This window comes from Panulirus ornatus, chromosome 31, assembly GCF_036320965.1.
Source record: "Panulirus ornatus isolate Po-2019 chromosome 31, ASM3632096v1, whole genome shotgun sequence".
Classification (NCBI taxonomy): Eukaryota; Metazoa; Arthropoda; class Malacostraca; order Decapoda; family Palinuridae; genus Panulirus; species Panulirus ornatus.
This window is the reverse complement of record NC_092254.1, coordinates 1,240,787-1,261,767: the sequence shown is the minus strand read 5'-3', so window position 1 is coordinate 1,261,767 and position 20,981 is coordinate 1,240,787. Positions and strand designations below refer to the sequence as shown.

General features: G+C 45.5%; 2 protein-coding genes across 7 annotated transcripts in view; one reads left to right on the top strand and one right to left on the bottom strand.

The window, feature by feature from the left end:
* LOC139758657 (uncharacterized) overlaps positions 1 to 12,011 on the bottom strand; it is a 27,919-nt gene extending 15,908 nt beyond the window's left edge. The window contains exon 1 of one of the 3 annotated variants that reach the window (XM_071680228.1): positions 11,729 to 12,011. Coding sequence is in view for 1 of the 3 variants with exons in the window: in XM_071680226.1 (XP_071536327.1) it covers positions 3,165 to 3,194 (30 nt within the window). In the remaining 2 variants the exon portion in view is untranslated. The other 2 variants (XM_071680227.1, XM_071680226.1) reach the window with 2 other exon arrangements.
* The window catches only part of LOC139758655 (uncharacterized), a 24,232-nt gene extending 3,251 nt beyond the window's left edge, over positions 1 to 20,981 (top strand). The window contains exons 2-6 of one of the 4 annotated variants that reach the window (XM_071680218.1): positions 5,781 to 5,837; positions 9,756 to 10,021; positions 16,422 to 16,697; positions 17,304 to 18,359; positions 19,502 to 20,981. In XM_071680218.1, coding sequence (XP_071536319.1) covers positions 5,781 to 5,837; positions 9,756 to 10,021; positions 16,422 to 16,697; positions 17,304 to 18,359; positions 19,502 to 20,068 — 2,222 coding nt within the window. In that variant the 3' untranslated portion in view covers positions 20,069 to 20,981. Of the gene's footprint in view, positions 1 to 5,780; positions 5,838 to 9,755; positions 10,022 to 11,920; positions 12,743 to 13,225; positions 14,504 to 15,158; positions 15,314 to 16,421; positions 16,698 to 17,303; positions 18,360 to 19,501 lie in introns of those variants that run through there. The other 3 variants (XM_071680220.1, XM_071680222.1, XM_071680221.1) reach the window with 3 other exon arrangements.

Below are 20,981 nucleotides of genomic sequence, written 5' to 3'. Positions count from 1 at the left end.
CAAGACGGACTGGTAACACACGAGTGTTGTTATGATTCCATACGTACAAAACCCGCCACACAGTATCATAACCTCTTAATGGCTGGGCTTTGCGTGGCAGGTAAAGGTGGCTATGGCCAGGGTCCGCGGCCTGACGCAGCTCGCTGAGGGAGGAGAGAGAGCGGGTTGGCGCCATGGTTACTTGGTGAATGATGGTGGAGACGGCCGCCCGACCTCGTACACACGCAAAAACACTAACGAACATTTTTGAATCTTTGTGATAAGAGCTGTTGCTTTACGAACACACACGTACAAAGATTCGTGCCAGGGTTGTTGGTGAGCCAGTCTCATAATTAAGAATACCATCTTGTACCCAAAGTCTACCAGAAACTACTGTACCATCTGTATCTAAACTACTGTACCATCTGTATCTAAACTACTGTACCATCTGTATCTAAACTACTGTACCATCTGTATCTAACTGCTGCACCACAGTGTGGCTGTACCAAGACTACCAGCACTTAATGAACAATGACCATCAAGTGTACCAAGACCACTTGTACCAGAAGAAACATCTGTTGTACCAACGAAACTCCCTCCACCTCGTGTGTCATGATAATGAGTTGATGTACCACGGCTAAGATCCGTTGTACCACGGCTAACATCCGTTGTACCATGACTAAGTCTCTGTTACGACTCATTCGACCGATCTTGTACCATCGAGGTTACCTGTTGTGCCACGATCCCCCCCCCCCCCCCCCCCCCATGTACGACGATCCTACCTGTTCTTCCACGTCCCTCATCCGTGGCCTGACCACCACTTGTATAACCAGCCCCACATGTTGTCTCACGACCCTCATCTGTCGCAACAAGGCACCCATCCCACCCTCCACCCTCCCAGCCACTATACTAAACCCCCTCTCGGCCCAAGAGCTGCACTGTCATACTCCAAGCCAACGTATAGTGTGAGGACAGTATGAGACGAATGTGTAAATCATAGCCACTAACTTCAAGCACAGGGAGGAATTTTTTTTTTTTTTTATCCCCGCTTCCTCGAGGTCGGTAGTTGAGTCCTCGAAGCGGGGCACCGCTTGGCGCGTCTCCAAGCTGGGAGTACGCCAGTCAGTATCAGTAAAATTACCTGCTCCTGTCTCCCAGGGAGATATAATCCTTGACAGTTGCTGGTTACGATTACTTCAATAGAGTGGGTGAGGAATGAGATGTATTTAGGGAAGCAGTGAAGGCTTGCGCGGAAGATGCATGTGGCATGAGAAAGGTGGGAAGTTGGCAGATCAGGAAAGGTAGTGAGTGGTGGGATGAAGAAGTAAAGTTGTTAGTGAAAGAGAAAAGAGAGGCGTTTGGACGAGACTCGCAAGGAAGGACTGCACATGACTGGGATATGTATAAAAGAAAGCGGCAGGAGATCAAGAAATAAGTGCAAGGGTTGAAAAAGAGGGCAAATGAGAGTAGAGGTGAGAGAGTATAATTAAACTTTAGGGAGAATAAAAAGATGTTTTGGAAGTTGTGGAATGTAGCCCGATGGTGAAGATGGTCTGGCAACGCTGTGTTGACCATCATGGTTGCTTTGTTTAGTCTTGTGGTTGATCCAGCTAATCATTCCCGGATACATTTTGTACATTCTTAACCGATTGCGAGGTTCTTATGCGTCAGGAGTGGACGATAAACTGCGACCAATCACAACTGTCCCTCTAAATACCACGAAAGAGATCTACAAGAACCATGATTGTGTGTAACTTTTAAAAGATGGATGAAAAATTTACGTGTTGGCCGGGGAAGTTCTCAGCACTTACTTGACATTCGCGAGCATGAGATCAAGAAGGTGTGTTACTATGTTGGACAGGAAAGGTACGCAATCCGACTTAGTCATCAGCTGATGACAGCCAGAAGTTTAATACCAGACATACAACGAGGACTGCAGCTATGCTGATAGCAAAGTATATAGCCATAGATGCTCTGTCATACGAAGTGAAGGGATGATATAAAGATGTGTCAACATATTTTTCTTATATACACAGAGCATCTACCGTAGACATCTTTCTTAAAAAAAATCACAGTTTAATTCTCCAATTCTATCGTTAGCCATGGGTAGCTGGCTTCCACGAGGAGTGCAATTGGCTTGTGGCATACGAAAATATTATTCACTTAACAAATAAGATGAGGATCAACATTCAAATAACACATATTTACCATCCTCGAAATCGATGGGAAATATATATTCATATAAGACTTGTCAAAATGAAAGGGTACTGGGTAATCTGGATGCAGGGTATTGATTAACTTTATATCACACTGGAATCAACGAATCGACGGGACTTTCTCGTTGAAGATTATTATATAATAGACACTGATATCAATCACGTATCTTTGTATGAATCACACGCGATACAATTCTAATTACATTCACATTACATGACAATTTACTCAGAATTTAATTGTACTTAAAACAATGAAAAATAGATTCTTATTTATATTGTATTTACATAGGATAAGCAAGCGGTACATGGGCTTGGTGTATGTAAGAGGGAGGCGGGAGGTGTGCGGTGGACATACTCATACCAAATAAGACTACGTATGACTACGCTATTTCGGGCCCCGGGCAGGACAGGACCACCACCTAAAGGCACTGTGATGTATTTTCTCCACTTGCAGGGGAAAAAAATAACTTAAAACTGTGACTTCGATGTTTCAAATTTTTCTTGTTCACAAAGGATAATCAAAATCTTCAGTGGATACTTTTTCTATACTTACAATGAGTACGTAATGATATAAAAGTTATTAGACAGAGAAACGGACGGACAAAGGAAATGGCAAAGACAACAGGAAAAGATACGGGAAGCAGATTAAATTTTGCAACGCAGAAGGTGGCACTCCATTACTAAATACCTATATAAAGCGCACGTTGAATATGTTTTCACATCCATTGTTGTACGCAGCATAAACTTCACATTTGAGTTTATATAAGTTCCTTACGGAACATATCACTTAAAAGTATTAAAGTACTTACCTGACACCTGCAGTTACTTATTACAAACTTATTACTATACCGAACTCACATTAAAAAAACAGAGACAACAAAGGACGTTACTGAACCTACGAACATATTTCCGTATGTTTCTTTCAAAGCACAAGTCTCTTTTCTTCGTATGAGCCCATGAATACCTTACCTTCCAAGTTATCGTCCGTCCCCTGGCCATGATCACCGCACTTCAACAAGAAAATGAATAAAGTCAACAAAACCTTCACAAAATCTTCGTCTCCCTCAAACCCGGTGACTCCAGCCAGAAATCGTTAATAGTCCCAGCTTCATCTGCAGCTACCTAGGCCTGGGCCCGGGGCCAGGCCGCCACCAGGGCGAGAAATGGCACATCAAACTTAGGTAGGGGCCACGAGTGGGCGTGGGTAAACTTGCAGTGGGTAGGCTGGGCCACAGGCACCAGGGAAAGTGTGGGGTAGATGAGGTGCGGGAGGAGGAGCTGGGCGTGGGTCAGGATGAGGAAAGAGGTGGTGAGTCAGGCCGCCTGCTGGTACGGTCTGATGAGTAAAAAAGACTTGGCACAGCGAGGGAGACAAGTATGGCAATGACCACTGCAGGAATGTGCCTTCATGTTCCCAAGGGCAGTACATACATACTCCCAGGGGCGGCACAAGCTCACCCAGGGGCAACACAGGCTCCTAGGGAAGGCTCACGCTCCCAGGGTCGGTACATACTCCCAAGGGCGGCACATATCCCCAGGAGCGACGCACAGACCAATATCTACGGTGGCACTGGCCTCCACAAGTGTGACAACCCAGACTAAATTTCTCATATCGAGACTCTACCTCAACATCTGCATTTCAAAATATCATCGCATCTTCACACCATATACCTAACACACTAGACCTCTGCACTTTTCCACCGGGTAGGTATTTACCAACCTTCCCTAGCGATGAGCGGTACTTTTAGTGAAGCGTGCTGGAAGAACCCTAGTCATGTTTACTGACTGAAGGTTTAGAATGTCCATTGGGGTTTGGGCAGCCGCCACAGCGTCACTGATGGTTCTTTCACAGACGACAAAACTCTTGAACCTTCGTAATCTTAGATTACAGGCAAGGGGAGACAACAGAAGATAACCTCCTCCCTACGTGTGCTGTGGTCAGCAATCCATGCCCACACAGAGCAAGACCATTATACCGAGAGCCAGTGGTTCCACACAGCTCCAGTGTGGTATCGCCACACTCAAGGGGTTAAATGCATGGCCTAGGGTATCTCCAGGCGCCAGACCGCGAGATAGGGGATGACAAGAGGACGTCATACGATACAGTTATCGTCAACACGTCGGAAGAAAGCTTTTAATACTTCAGCTACCGACTTACCGGGAGAAACGCTGAGTATCACATTCATACATTTACTTACTCTACTTACACTACAACGGAATACATACACAAGTCATGCAACAATGAACATACATATTTTCTTAAACAAAATATACATGTTGAGTCGGTGACGTAAGTGTCGTTACACCGGGGTTGAGTCAGTGACAAAGGTTTACCAGAGTTGACTCTGGCGCGCGTCATCATACCGGGGTTGAGTCAGCCACGTGTTACTACTATACGGGGGTTTGAGTGGCTGACGGTAAATGTCGTTATAACAGTGTTCTCGTAATGATCGTTAAGGGTCGAACTGTCACAGCAGTGTTCTCGTAATGATCGTTAAGGGTCTAACTTGGGTGTCTGTTCTTGCTAACTGGCTGCTTGTGTACCCCCACCAGGAGGTAGTTCGTGCTCACTACTTAACAAGTTACACCTTCATACCCTTAATTAATGACTTGTGTGCTCGTTGACAACTCAAGGTTGGACCGTTACAACGTGGGTTTCCTTCCGTATATCATTAATCTTCCCAACTCATACTTTCTTAAGCTTCTCCCAACATTAGCACTATATATATATATATATATATATATATATATATATATATATATATATATATATATATATATATATATATATATATATAGTAGATACATAGATAGAAAGCTATGACGTAATCAAAGTAGCCGCGGGTGTTGCTGAGTGAATGGGAGTGAAGTGAGTGAAGGTATTTCCTGAGAGCGAGACAGTTCTGGCTGCCAAATTCTCAGGAGTCTGATCAAAGTCCGAGAATCAGTTCTCTACACCAGCACTACGACCCATCCCAACCCAACCATCCAACAGCACTACGACCCATCCCAACCCAACCATCCAACAGCACTACGACCCATCCCAACCCAACCATCCAACAGCACTACGACCCATCCCAACCCAACCATCCAACAGCACTACGACCCATCCCAACCCAACCATCTCTTAACCAACCCAAGCAGAACCACAAGAGCACTCTCCTCTGCCTCTGTTCATATAAGACATCTTATCCGTAACAAACTCACCCTCACCCAGCATTCACCCGCTAATGAATCGACGGGAACTAAACAACTTCCTTCCTAACCCGGTCTTTAATAAACTCCAATCCACTAGACATACGCCCCTCTGAGACCACTCTCCCCAGGCATGTACGAGTTATACTTTCTCAACAGTACTGAGGACCGATTCACCACATCACAAGACCCCCTCGTGCACAAAATGCAGCTTTCCTCGACAAAAACACATCACCACTTCTTGACCTGTGGACCCAACCGATGGACGTGACTCCCTTCCAACAGTCATTACCTATTATGATAATTACAATGTGTGTGTGTGTGTGTGTGTGTGTGTGTGTGTGTGTGTGTGTAACAAAATCCCACTGTTTGTTTACCTCTTTCTCCCAGGGCCCAGCTGGTTAAAGAAGGTGAAGAAAACGGAACCAGCGCCACCGCCTGAACCATGTGAGTAAACTACCCTTATATGCTAAGATACCTGTGAATGGTGAGACCATTTTGCTCTAAAAACAACTGCATTTGGAAATTCCAGTATTAACATTTTAAACCTCCGCTACACATGAAGAACCGTTCCATAACCAACATGACAGCAAATTCTCATCTATTGTCTACTAACATGGCTGTAAATGGTGAAAAAATCCGCTATTAAAATGACTTTGGATTCTGCTAATCCATAATATAACAGCTGTATATGGTGAATAATTCGCTAATTAAACGGATGTAAAAGATCAATATACTAATTCGCACTAAATGGTAATAATCCACTACTACAACAATTGTAAATAGGTAATAATTAATCTAAACTGGTTTATATTGAACATATAAACTTTGTACATTGATACGGGGAAATTACTCTACACCATAACTCTGTAAACAGTAAGTAATCAGCATCAAGTGCTGTAAATGGTGAATGATCCTCGTCAATGATATATAATCTTTCAATGGGTCTGGTGCACAGGTCTGGTGATTGCAAGTAATCCAAACCTAGTCAATAAATTCATGAGATGCTGTAATTACAGCTCAAATTGTAATGAATTCAGAAATTAAAGAGCAGCAACTTACCAGCTTAAAACAACTAAGCTCTTAACATGAACCTCATTTAGACAAACCTCTTCACTATTTTACCACATTACATCGCTGAGGATCGTCTGACTTTCTGTGCTGCTCTGGACTAACTAAATCACGAATTCTTTCTTCCTGAACTGTTGCACTCGTCAACTGATTCTGTCAAAACATTGAATCCCTTTACTATTAGACCAATGAATTGCTCATTATATGGACTCTGATTGAAACCCTGAACTATTAGACCAACAACTACAAACTTCCGTTCCAGTTGACTAATCCCTCCACTGAATTCTGAAATGAATACATTACAAAAACGGTAAGTAACGTTAAAGCTGTAATAAGCAACTAAATCAATATAAATAACTACTATAATCAGAAGTTTCACTCAGAAATACACACTATAATACCATGAACTTGAACTACGACAAAGGAATAAGCGAGCATCTGTAGTAGTAGTAGTGGTAGTAGTAGTAGTAGTAGTAGTAGTAGTAGTAACATCAGGTATCTTAAATATGCAAATCTACCTAATTAAAATGTTACTAGACGATTTAACCTTTTGTGCTACTAGAAAGTAAACAATTCTGCATAAACCGTAACCATAATACTTACGGTTTAACTATAACGTTCCAGTGTAACGAGAATCCTATGTATTCTATTTTTAGTGTTCTCAAGCTCACCAGTCCATAAAACAGTTTTATAACTATACTCCTCAAATGAAGCCATCAACAATGTTGCCCAGTTTGATCATGCTTTATAATTTACTGACGGCTTTTTTATGTACATAACTTTGGTAATGTCCAATGAATTTCACCATATGTCACAACTATGTCGGGTTCCCTTCCCATCACCACTAGCGAACCAGTTTTATACACTACGGTTGTATCCCATGAGTAGTGTCTACTTCACCAGTGCTTTATAACATTATAACTATGTAGGCTCACACAACGTGTCAATGCTAGTCATCAATATATGCAAACATTTCCTGATATCCCAGGAAATTTCTGGGCCCCCTTTTGGACCCCCGGGCCCGGGGTACAATGTACTCCCTACACTCCCTGTCTCATTGGCCGAGCATAGTACAAGTGTACACAGGAATGATGCAGTTATCTGTGTACAGTGTACTGATGTGACGTCACCTCTGGTGCTGGTCTAGCTCTACCTATTTTCTTTGCTCAAGACTAATAAATCAGTTCGAATTTTCAGCTTTCGCAATCAGACGTCAAACCTTGACCCGCTCGCCCGTCATCTGTAATTTTCACATCATTTTCTGCTCCCAAGAACTGAAAGTGTGTGTGCGCCAACCATTATTAGCTACATCATGTAATACTCAGCAAGCTACTGCGTCACATCATAACTTTGTAGCTGTTGGCAACTCAAGGGTGGGACGTTGTGGTGTGTGTTTCTTCCCCTTCATGGCTATGTTCATGCTCAACCTTTTCCTTCCAGCTTGATGCACATCCTTCCAAAGATAATGTTTGCACATCCTGAAAAACTGTATTCATCTCAATTCTCTCTTCTTTTTTTTTAACAATTTGGACCTTCTTTATACATCAAGTAAGGCAAGACTTCGATTACGACTTTTATCATGAGTTGGAGCCTTTGGACGTTACAAAGAATAAAAGAATAGCCCTATCTTCACTCCTGTGGCGCCAACACATGTTTACCTCCAGTTAAAGGTAAAAAACCAAAAAAAAAAAAAAAATCGCCTTCATCCTCGCACTGTCTCACCTGTCCCATGTTGGCAATGATATATGTTCTAAATATATCACAGGGAGCCACGTCTTGACTCACACAAATATTCTATTACAAATAAACGGCAAATCTGGTCATGGCGACATGGCTGGTGCAAGCAAACCTCAAGCATTACAAATGGTGCAAGCAAGATATTAGTACAAACACAACTGCAAGCCTGATGATGCTGCCTACAGTCGGGCTAAAAACAGCTGAACTCAACCTGTTGCCAAACTTGTGGCACACAGCTGGAGTTCTTTGGTGAAATTAATGAATTACTTTTGACATCTAAAGAAGAGAGTGGAGTCCGGCTTCGTGAGCCTTATCATTGTGCGTAGGAGGGCAATCTACACTGCCCGAACAAGGTTAAGAATATCAAATTACTTTTGTATCTAAACGTTAAAACCAGTGGTAAGAGAGGGAAATTTGGCGATTTGACACTACGCTTTGCATGACAATCGCGACTTCTGAAGTCGATTTCCTGCTCACTATGAGCCAACTTTTTGTCCTTGGTATGGTTGATAAACCCGCGGAGTTCCCACACACACACACAGACACGTCTAAAGACGACACATAGCAACCTGCCTGTCTGTCGTCAGTCTACACAGACCAGCATTTTGTTGTCTGTCGACGATGGCGTTTCAACCAGACGAAACAATCGTGAGTCTGGATGCGGGTTAGTGTACGTTATGGTAAAAATATTAATTCGACCAAATTATCCCTTCCTTAAAGCGGAAGTGTATGCGACACAGCAAATTAGAACGATCCACTTCAACACAACTTGTATCCTTTCCCCATACAAATACTGTATATACTTCTGTACTAACTCACCCATAATGAATAGGACAGTGAGTTCTAATCCGTTGCGAAGTCCACATAGGAAGACACCAATGTTCCATCTTACTTCGCAGCAAAATATCAGACAAATGGGTTTCACCCTCCCAGAAGGATAACTCGCCAAAAGCACAAAATTGAGCAACTCGCTTGTCAAGGGAGGCTACACAACACAAGGGAGGCTACACAACACAAGGGAGGCTACACAACACAAGGGAGGCTACACTTAATTGTAAAATCTCCGGGTTGGCGAATGGTAGAAGGGTCAGTCACTTCTTGAAGTTTTAAATGTTATATTTCTTAACATAAAAATGATTAGTAATTTCCGTGACTCTAAGTAATAGTTATGATAACAGCTTGAAATACTCAAAGGACAAATCTATGAACAAGAAACGAATTCAACACTGAGGAATGTACATTGAAAGACATTTCGCCTCACTCATGGAAAAAAAGATAACCATCTTAGAGGAACAAATGCAAATATACCATAACAGACCCGTGAAGAATACCCTAAGTGCAACATCCTGACACAAAAATGATGAAATCAACATTTAGAAGATCATATAAATACAAATCAATCCCAGTAAACAGACTTCAAGAGGCCAATTCATCCGCATATAGTGTAGATAACCAAATTAAGCTGTGCTAATTCAAGAGAAATACTAACTTTCATGTAGATCTTCACCTTCTTTCGATATTTACTTATGACAATATACCTTCCCTTGCTTGCTGCAGGCCCTGAGCCAGAGCCAGCGGAGCCCACCGATGACAACGATGTGTTGTGCCCACTATGTTCCGAGCTGTATGACGACGAGAGGCATCAACCCGTGCTCCTTCCCCGCTGCGGCCACACCTTCTGCAGGCCGTGCCTCGCCAAGGGCGAAAAGCGAGGCCACTTCCCCTGTCCCACCTGCAGAAAGCGTCACCTGAAGCCTCCAGTAAATCAAATACCCATTCACACCGACCTTCTCGCTAGAGCAGAGGCCTTCAGAGAATCTAAGGTAAAAGATATTTACGTTTTGGTTGATAAAAATTCTAAGGTAAAAGATATTTTTGTTGACAAACACGTCTTTGAGTGAAGCCCCTGCTGTGAGTTATGTTTTTGTCTGGTGTGCGAAGAAGCTAAGCCTTGAATACATGATGTCTGTTTTGGATGACTGTGAACATTACGTACATGGATTATTTTTGAAAGTCTGAAGTACAGACAAGTTTATGGTACGTGTCATTTTAGAATTAAGTAATCTAACGTAGACGGTATTTAGGCAGAAGGTGAACCTGCATGGAATGTTACATGTTCCTACAACCTCTTCATAACATTCAAATTCTACTTCATCTTCACCAAGAATACAAAGAAAAACAGCATTTCCATTGTGGTAAGTCTTAGTTAGGTGCTACATTCGTGATCGTAAATTCTACGATGAGAATATCTACGACCTTTACTCCTAGGCCTACTGATCTTCCTACATCTTAAAACAATGAATATTCTGAGCAGAGGACTTGGGAAAGTGCACAACGGGCAATCCCAATACTAAATACCGGTTATGTTAACGGTTTTAATGAAATACAGGTTCCCGGGTGTACGAAATTCTTTCAGTATCCTAGTCAAAACAGCAGCTGACTGGTTAGCCCCGAAATAGAGCCCTGGGTACTACAAGAATTTGAATCCCTGGATGAAAGTCGAAGATGTAGTCTTTGTGACCCATACAAGACGGGCCTACTGCATCTACTCGTCCTCAGAGATCTAATTCACACCTTCATATAATGCTTACACTACAGACACAGAATATCTTCCCGAGACAATATCTTTATTAGTCTGAGCCGACAATAAAGTTCTTATAGATGTTCCAAAGAGCATGTCGTGTTTCACACGGAATAAGTAATTAGCTTTTCTCTAAAACGGAGAGATTTTACAGTAGTGTTGCCCCCAACTCTTTAACTTTGTGAACCGTATCTTTACTCCTATGTATCTTTGCACACGTACCCTAGCCTATGCCTGGTACCCATTTCATCTACCAGCCTCCATGGAAGGATGAACAGCTTGATGGACTGTGGACCGGCTGCCGCGGTCAGTATTCTGCGGGTTCGATCCCTGGTAGTGTGTGCATGTGCCACGTTCAGTAACGCAAACCGATACACCAGGGAAGTCCTTGCTGTTCTGTCGAACTTAAACGAAGGATGAAATCAAAAGATCTGAAGGAAAGGAAATGAGAGAAAACGTATAATGATTTGTTTTCGCGAGAAAACTATTGATTTGTTTTCAATGTTTATCTCGCGCTATACTTGAACAAATGTGTATATCATTTCTAAAGAAATGAGTTAATCATCGTTCAATCTTCAACTTGCTCATGAAAAAATCATATACAGGAGCAAGCCTCGCGAATGTGTTAATATGAACAATCACAACAAACGTTTCGTTTTGCGAACCAATTTTCTTAACACCAGATGATCGTACAGATATTCCTTCTACATACAGGCAGTGTCGAGCCTTTGGCATAATATATAGTAAACACAAGATTATATGGAAATACAAAATTCAACATATTTTCTCTCTCCCAGCCTAGGTTTTCATCTCTTTTCATATACATTTTGCATCAGCCTTCCTAAAACTTTCTGCCGTTTTCTTTATATTTTCACATGTAACTATTTATGTGCCAAATAACGACTCTGCCTTGTGCACAGTAGGGTGACAAACAGCTTAGCTTACTTACTTGTAAGTGTTCTTGAGGACGAGAATACGACCCATGAGCTCGACGATACGACTCGTGAGCAAGACGGTACGACCCTTAGGTATGATCTGGGTCATGTCAAAGGTCAAGGGTCGTGCCGCCATGCTTCAGGAGTCGCACCGTCGTGCACGTCAACGGTGTTAGTTGTAGCGCGTGTTTTCCCCTTGGCTGCAGCTGGGGCGATGCGAGGCACACGGCGAGCCCCTGGCTTACTGGTGCCGTCAGTGCCACAAGTCCCTCTGCGGCAACTGCACCGTCAAGAAGGGTCACGAGGTCATCCGGACGACGCTCCTCCTGGCGGAGAAGAGGGAGGAGATGAAGGAACAGGGTGACATGATCCTACAGAACGTGATGGAGGAGAAGAAGAAGATCATGAACACGGTGAAGAACTACTCACTACAGCTTCTCAAGACCTGTGAGGCCAGCACCCTAGCAGACGACTCGGCCCACGACGTGAAAGACATGCTGGCGGACACCAAGAAGACGACAGCGGACGTCCACTACGTCCTTGGTAGCCTGAAGCGCATGAAGAGCATCCTCAGGACCATGAATAAGACCTCGAGTGACGGAGAATCGGAAAGGACTCCCAGATTTCGACGTCGGAGGAGAGACAACCAGAAATCGCAACCAGACACCACAGAAAATAAGTCCAAGACAGACAGTAAACACAACCAGGACAACAACAACAGGATCCAGAGAAGCTACACGTCACCGCAGATCTACGGAGCTCCGAGGGACAACCACGTCCAGACCATGAACGAGGTAGGGTACGCTCATTACTCCCAGAGGTTCGGAACGCTGGGCACAAGCGGCAGGACCAAGGCGGGAGTAGCGAGCAACGGGCCGCTGCTGGGCATGTTAGACGCCTCCCTGTGGCCCCTCAGGTGCTGCGTATACAGCGAGGACGGTAGGAGGGCAAGGCTAACCTGGGAGGACAGACGTCTCCACATGTATGCCCTCGGAGACCAGGCGGACGACGCACACTTCATGATCAAGGTGAGGGCAGACGTTGTGTAAGGCTGAAGATAAAGGCCGAGAGTTACCTCACAAATGATCTGGCTACACTGATACTGGCTTTACCTACGTCTGACATTGAAATACTGAGATAACCGATGTAAACACTAGCATTATGGTACTCATCTAGAAATTTCATGACGAATCCTTTTCTCTAACATTCATCAACTGGAATCACCTGGTGTATCTCAGCCGCTGGGTGTTGACTAGGCTTACTATATAAAACCTTATTCCAAAATTGTAATCATCACTATCTTATATTTCAAAGTAGGTTTAAAATCCCCCTAGTCTTTCATGATTTTTAAATTTCTTACTTGCTCAAAAATATAATCAGGGACATGGCGTTGGAAACGTGTCAAAATCTCCTCCCTACTTAAAACTCAAGCGGTCGAGATTTTTTGTTTCCCCGTACCAGTGAGGGAGTGTCAGGTGCTGGCGGTGACGTGGTGTGTCTCTCCCTGACAGATGTCGGTGGTGCAGAGTTTGATTCCTCAGGAGAACGCCGAGGTGTTCCTGGACCTGACGGCTGGGGGTCGGCGCTTGGGCCGCATCTACATTCGCCTGTGGGGCAACCTACGCCGCGCCCAGCACTTCCTGGCACTCTGCATGGGCACCCACGGGCCCTCCTACCGCGGCAGCAAGTTCGAGGAGGTGTACTCCAGGGGTCTGAAGGGCGAGTGTCTCCACGCAGGGCCTTACCTCACCCAGCGAGGGGAGCTCAGCGCTCAGGGCGTCATGGACAACCTAGAGTGGGACGGCAAATTCAAGTCCCCCCAGCGAGCCGGCATGGTGGTGGGCGCCGGCAGCGGCCGCCCCGACCGAGACGCCTGCTTCGATATCTGCACCATAGAGAACCCAGCTAGGAACTTCGCGTGTCCCTTCGGCGAGGTGGTGGGCGGGTGGGAGGTGGTGACGGCGGCCGTGAACCATCGGCCGGTAAGACAGGTCACCATGCAGGAGGTCGGGGTGGTCATCTCGGACCTCACATCACACAACCCATGAACCTCACGTCCTCCTCATAACCTTCCCCCCCCCCCCAGTGTGGCAATGATTCGCCTTGCCCAGCAGGAATCATTACATCAGCTGACTGCGAGCGGATTGCATACGGGATTCGCTTAGTGAAAACCACTTCTAAGAGGATTTACTAAATGATCGATGCTTGTTTCCCTAATCTAAGCAACATGTAAAATCCTCCTACGAACCTAAGTACTGAATTCATTTAGTAAGCGACGATATATAACTAGATATATTACTCTGTTCATCTCATAAAGCCATGTACACGTGCTTCATATACACATAATACATTATACAGTTACACGTACACTCAGCTGCACACCAAGTCGCATGAGAACGCAAAAATAGAAGATGCGCAAACTGATTCAGACATTCATGACTACAACCTATTCATCGGACGTACTCCTTCCCTCTGCTTCTGTTGAACAACCGCCTCAAATTACCTCTGATATGAAACGTTCTAAATAAGGGTAAGCCTGGATGGGGGGAATTTAAAATCAACACATGACTGGTTAATGCGCATCCTGATAGACATACCATTTTTAACCACAGAAAATCATGAAATAAATATAAAAGGTTACCATGGAGGAATCTTGCCATATAATCTGCTGTTTCTAACAGGCCATAAGAATTTTTATGACATATATATTTTTTAGAACTAATTTATAATCAAAGTTTAAAAAATGATTGGCATATGTCTTCTTAAAGTTAATAAAACATATACCTCAATGTTTGTATCATTTTCCTGGCGTTTGATGAATATTCACGTAACAGAGGTGCTCTTCCTCTACAACACTTTTCTTTTTCTATCATTCCCTTTGGTCAATTGGAAGTGACTGGTCATAAATAACAAGAATTATCAAGCAAAACTTCACCTATGTCAGGTCTGTTGGTTTTCATAAATAAACGCTATATCTAATAGGCACCACAACCTTAAAACTATACCTAACCAAACCTAGTCAAAGATTTTTTTTTTTCTGAAACCAAATGTGAGGTAAATTTTCATCTACTTTGGAAGATCTATCAACTTGGTAAGGGAGTGGGGGAACTACTATATTACCATATGTCAAAAGTACCCTAATAATAATAATAATAATAATAATAATAATAATAATAATACACATCTCGTATTTCATTTCCTCGAACAACTTTCACACACCTCAAACAACAATGACATCGTGTGGTCTGCTCCACACACCATTGTGGTATATTCTGCATTTGTTAAGATAAGCGTTATCGTACAAATGTATAAAGTATTTAATGATAAGATGGATCGGGAGCTCCCACGGCCAGACCTTTCACGAGATAAGCTACATTCCGGTACAGATAAGTCTCTCTCTCTCTCTCTCTCTCTCTCTCTCTCTCTCTCTCTCTCTCTCTCTCTCTCTCTCTCAAGCAGCCACTAAGGAGATACGTTACCGGTACTTCCCGCCAGGGTACGGGAGGGTTAGTGACGGCTGTGTAGTCAGCCAGCACGACGCTGTCTGTCAAGTTCCCTGCCTTAAACTGGCGTGGCTTCTTAAAGTCATATACACACACGTAAGTTGCTGGCATTCATTCCTCAAACGCAGTCTCTCCATCTTACGCAACACTCAACCCATGAATCTCACGCTCCTGTTACTCTTAAATCAAAACTTTCCTGCAGCGGCCATTACGTGCTAGCCCAGCCTAATGGCAAAATATCATCTCAGGTATGGCTGGATTCTCCCTTCATGGTGTGTGGAAGAGAGGAACAGCAAGCAGAACGTGTATCACAACTTTCTAATGTACAGCAAATGTTTACATCACTTATGTCAATCACCTTACTGGAAATCATATGGACACTAAAACGTGAACCCAAATGTAAACTTGTGTTCGTTGGAAAACTGAGAGTGTATGTAAACAAGTGCTAAACATGCAGTGGCTGTTCTGTTGTGTGTATAAATACTTCCTTTTCACGCCGTTACTTTAGTTCCTACATAAATAGACGGATTTATGCTGATCTAAAAAGGTCTAGTGTTTTATGTCTTGCTATACTTTTGGAAAACTTATAAGAGGCAATGTCGCTATGGGACGTGGCCCCATTAATAGAAGGGATACCCTGTATCTGGTCTGTGTCTGTGTTTGCATGTGTGCGTATGACTAACCAATTGTTACAGTAAGGGGAGGGTTTTGGGCACTAGCTGGACCCCATCTCTTGAATCTTATCACCAAACTAAGTCGTCTACTATCAACGTTCACAATGTCTAGTACAATTACTCTTATCAAAATACCTTTTTACATCTCTCTTCTCACAGTTCTCTTCCTTAACTTCATGTCATGGTCTCTGGTTGCTGTTTTGGCGTCTTCCAAAGAACTGTTCACTCCAGACATCATACTGGTTAGAGCACTTAAAGGTTGTGATCAACTCCTTGTTGTTTATTCCATGGACAAATCTATGGCATCTAATCACTCACCATAACACAGCTCTCTTAATCCTCGCATTATCATTTTTCCCTTCCTTGAGACCTTCCTTATCAGTTTTGTGTCCTGTATAATCTCCATGGACACGATAGTTATGTTAAATCCCCTCCATGTAATCTTAATTCATGCTAAACCTCATATCTACGTATCATAAATCCCCACGATGATAACATGAATCCTTAACGGGTACTAAATCCCCATGTAGACGTCTGCTTCGCCCTCGCCCCCGCCATGGCCCACTATGGATTCTGAACTGACCTGCGCCGTGTGCTCCGAGGCGTACTCAACGGGCACCCATGACCCGGTCCTCCTTCCCTCCTGCGGCCACACCTTCTGCAGGCAGTGTCTCGTCAACCTGGAAAAGGCAAGCCCTCGCCTCGACTGCCCCTACTGCAGGACGACCCATGAGGGCCCGCACCCCGCGCACCTTCCCGTCGTCTTTGCACTCCTGAGCCTGGCTAAGTTCTTCGCCAGGTCCAAGGTAAGCTGGGGTCCCAGAGGGCTGGTCTTCTGGGCCCCTTCACTTTTTATTCGCCAAATTCAGCTAAACCATTGCTCAACAAACCATTACTGGTTTAACAGGTTTCTTACACACTTTTTCCTGTCATTCTCAGTACAGTCTGCATATGTATGACATCATCAGGCGCACACATCTAAATAATAAATGACTACAGCTGACATACGTCACTGAATCCACATTATTCCAGTCCAGTTTCGACCTCGGGGGAGTGTTTGTGGTTGCAGAAATCAATATAAAAGCACAAGCTAATGGAAGCCATTTTTCGCTTCATGAAAAGTTACCTTACATAACTTTATTACTAAATACTACTACTGTAGCCCTGTTAATACAGTTACAAGTACTTATGCTGCTAGTACCATTCAAGAAGTACTCCTGTTATTACTATCCATGTCGTCACTACAACCATTACTGTTGTTACTACTACTACTACTATGACCATTGCTACTACTGGCAATACTGCTACCATTACCATTGCTACTACTGCCATTACTATTACCACAGTTACTTCAGCTAGCATAACTTAGTTCGCGCAGCACCACCACTACATTATCCTATGGTCTGTTGCAGTACGGTGTGTGTGCCAACCATAGCTGTGCGCGGGAGTTTTGGTGCCGGACGTGCAAGGTTGGTCTGTGTGGCCGGTGTCTGCTGGAAGGCCACGTGAAGCAACAACATACAGTGGAGACCATCGACGCCGTCATGCAGGAGAAGAGGGCCCAGGCCCTCGACTCGGGCCACAGAAGGCTGGCCCACATCACCAACGAGAAAGCCAGCGTCATGAACAAGATCCATGAGTGCCTCTTCCTCCTGTGCAACAACTGTGAGGAGGCCAAGGCTCTCGGTGAGTCCATGAGGAAAACGAAAGATCTCATGGAGGATGCGAGGAGGTGTGTGGATATGGATTCCTTGCTGCTGACCATTCAGCAGCTCGAGGACTACCCGAGGGAGGATAAACCCAAGACGATGGACAACAGTAAGGTCGAGTCTACCCAGTCCTTGCCGGGGTGCGGCAGCGAGCCACAACACGCGGCGCCCTCGCCCAACCTCGCTATCCCAGACCACGTCGGTGACTCAGGCGAGGCTGTCGGCGCCCCATGCCCGTCTTTCAGCCGTCGGCAGCGGCTCAACTGGTCCCGAGGGAGCACCTTCAACTCCTCCCTCGGGGAGACGAGCACCACGGCCAACGACAGTCGTGCGGCCTCGCCCACAACCGGCGCCAGGGGGGACGACATTGGCAGCATGAGTCCTGCGCGACATATCCTCCTGGGCCAGAGCAACAGCCGCGACGACTCCTCGGGCGCAGGACTTAAGAAAGGGCACTCCGATGGTGGAGTCTGTGACTCCTGCGAGGACGCCAGCGACGACCCACTGGACGACACCCTGACAGCAGCTGCGGCACCAACAACCAGCGGTCCTACAGTAGGAGGAGGATCCAGTCAGACCGCGGCAGGACCTTCTGGGATCAGGTGTGAGTCCCCGACGGAGGATGGGCTGTGGCTGCGACGGTGCTACGTGCAGAGTGAGGACGGACGGCTGGGACGGATCCGGTGGCAAGGAGGACGTCTTCACATGTACGGCCTCACAGAGCGTCCCCACCACCACCAGGCCTTCCTCACGCTGCAGGTGAGTCCCTCAGCTCTGGTCACCCTCTACACACATCACCCGAAACACAAGCAAGAATTCTGCTGCACCAGTATTTACAACGCCATTATGTCTTCATTTATGTCCCTAAGTACACACGCGCACACACACACACACACACACACACACGATCAGATGTATATGGCTGTGTATGCACATATGTGTGTAATCTCTCACAAGTTAGCAGAATCACCTCCTCTATTATGACTTTTGGATAAGGAATGCTTTTACCCACGGTGGGGGAGGGGGCGAAGGTTATGGGAGAGTTGAAGAATGTGTGGAAGGCGAGAACGTTATCTCGGAGAGCAAAAATGGGTATGTTTGAAGGAATATCGATACTAACAATGCTATATGGTTGTGAGGCATGGGCTATAGATAGGGTTGTGCGGAGGATGGTGGAAGTGTTGGAAATGAGGTGTTTGAAGACAATATGTGGTGTGAGGTGGTTTGATCGACTAAGTAATGAAAGGGTAAGAGAGATATGTGATAATAAAAAGTGTGTATTGAAATGGTTAGGTCACATGGAGAGAATGAGTGAGGAAAGATTGACAAAGAGGATACATGTGTCAGAGTTGGAGGGAACGAGGAGAAGTGGTAGACCAAATTGGAGGTGGAAGGATAGAGCGAAAAAAAATTTTGAGCGATCGGGGCCTGAACATACAGGAGGGTGAAGGGCGTGCAAGGAATAGAGTGAATTCGAACGATGTGGTATACCGGGGTAGACGTGCTGTCAATGGATTGAACCAGGGCATGTGAAGTGTCTGGGGTAAACCATAGAAAGTTTTGTGGGGCCTGGATGTGGAAAGGGAGCTGTGGTTTCGGTGCATTATACATGCCAGCTAGAGACTGAACTACAGCCAGAAAAGGTCAAACGAAGGTCAAAAAAACCAACGGCCAGCCCAGGTGGTGTTACATAGTGAACTATATAACACAATCTGTGGCTGTACCACAACGTACTCCTGAACACTCCTAAGGTATACGTGTAAATCATACTACACCATACAGCTCACCACTCTCCATGATACCCCAGACTATACACTGTACAGACTGGGAGGGGGGGGGGGGGGGGACACGAGAGAACCTGACGTAAGGACTACCTTAACGTGTCATGTCGTGCTCGGCAGATGTGGGTGGTGGAGTCGCTGCTGGAGGAGGCGCCCGAGGTCTTCCTCGACCTGGCCGTGGGCGACCGTCGCCTGGGCCGAGTGTACATACGTCTCATGCCTGGCCTGCGTCGGGCCCAACACTTCCTGGCCCTGGCACTGGCCTCCCTCGGCCCGTCTTACAGGGGGGTCAAGTGTAGCAAGGTCGAGTGCAAGGGGCGACCTGGGGAGTGCTTGAGGGTGAGTCACTACTTGACCACAGAGGGCAACATGGGTTCACGGGGGGTGCTTGGGGGTCTGGAGTGGGGAGGGGACCACGCTCACCCTAAAAGGGAGGGGCTGGTCGTGGCTGCCAGCGGGGGGAAGGCCGAGTACGACGGCTGCTTCGACATCTGTACGAGGGATAACCCGGCCAAGAGGTTCTCCTGTCCCTTTGGCCAGGTGGTGTCCGGCCTGCAGGTCGTCCGAGAGGCCATCAGGCACCATCCCGTCGCCCACGTCACCATCGCAGACCTGGGCGTCGTGCTCAGTCACCAGGCGGGCACCACCTACTACCAACCATGCTACAACGATCACCAAGTCTGTTGATTCCGGTGACGCTTTCGCGCCTCACTCGACCGTTCACCAGGATCGTTCACTTGGTTACCACAGGGGGTCAACTGGTCACCAAGGGGGGGGGGGGGTTTACTGGTCACCATGCAAGCTCAACTGATCACCAGGGGCTCAGCAAGTCACCAGAGGCGCTCAACTGTGCAGCTGGCGAGCTATGCCGAACATACACACACTGACGAAACAGAGACAGGCTGATAACAGGCAACAGTTGACTCTGTCAACAGGCAAGCAGGATACTCTGCCAACATACAAAGAGCGAGCCCTGCAACAACGTATCAGACACAGTATCAAACAGGAAGCTGCCTGCTGGGAGTTGATGTCACGATTCTCATAGGTCATGCCACATACCCCAGGGTTATATCATCCCAAGCGACCACACCAAGCAACCCTGGGCCATGATGAGGATCCCAGGGGCCATGTCGAGCATTCCAGGGGCCATGTCCAGTATCCCTGGGCCAAGCTGAGCATCCCAGGGGTCATGCCCAGCATCCTTGGGCCATGTCAAGTTTACCAGGGGCCATGCCCACCATCTCAGGGCCATTCCGGGCCACGTGCTTCCGTCATTTGACCAACGCATCATTAAACGCAACACAGTAAGTGTTAGTAGAATCAAAGGACTCTGTGGTACGTTAAGGGTGACTACAAAACATACAGGAATAGGATTATAATCTTTACAAATACTACTTGACTCACGAGTTACTGCCTCTGTTTACATTATGGTCTTGCTTTTTAAGTTTACTTTCACATGATCTTCAGTCCTTCATATTTACAAGTGTAAAACTAAGCTAGCAGTTAGCAAGTTTGTAGGATACTAGGCCCGTATACCACGTCTTATCTAAACATATTTATAAGAAAACTATGAATACAATCAATAAAAAAGAAAATAATA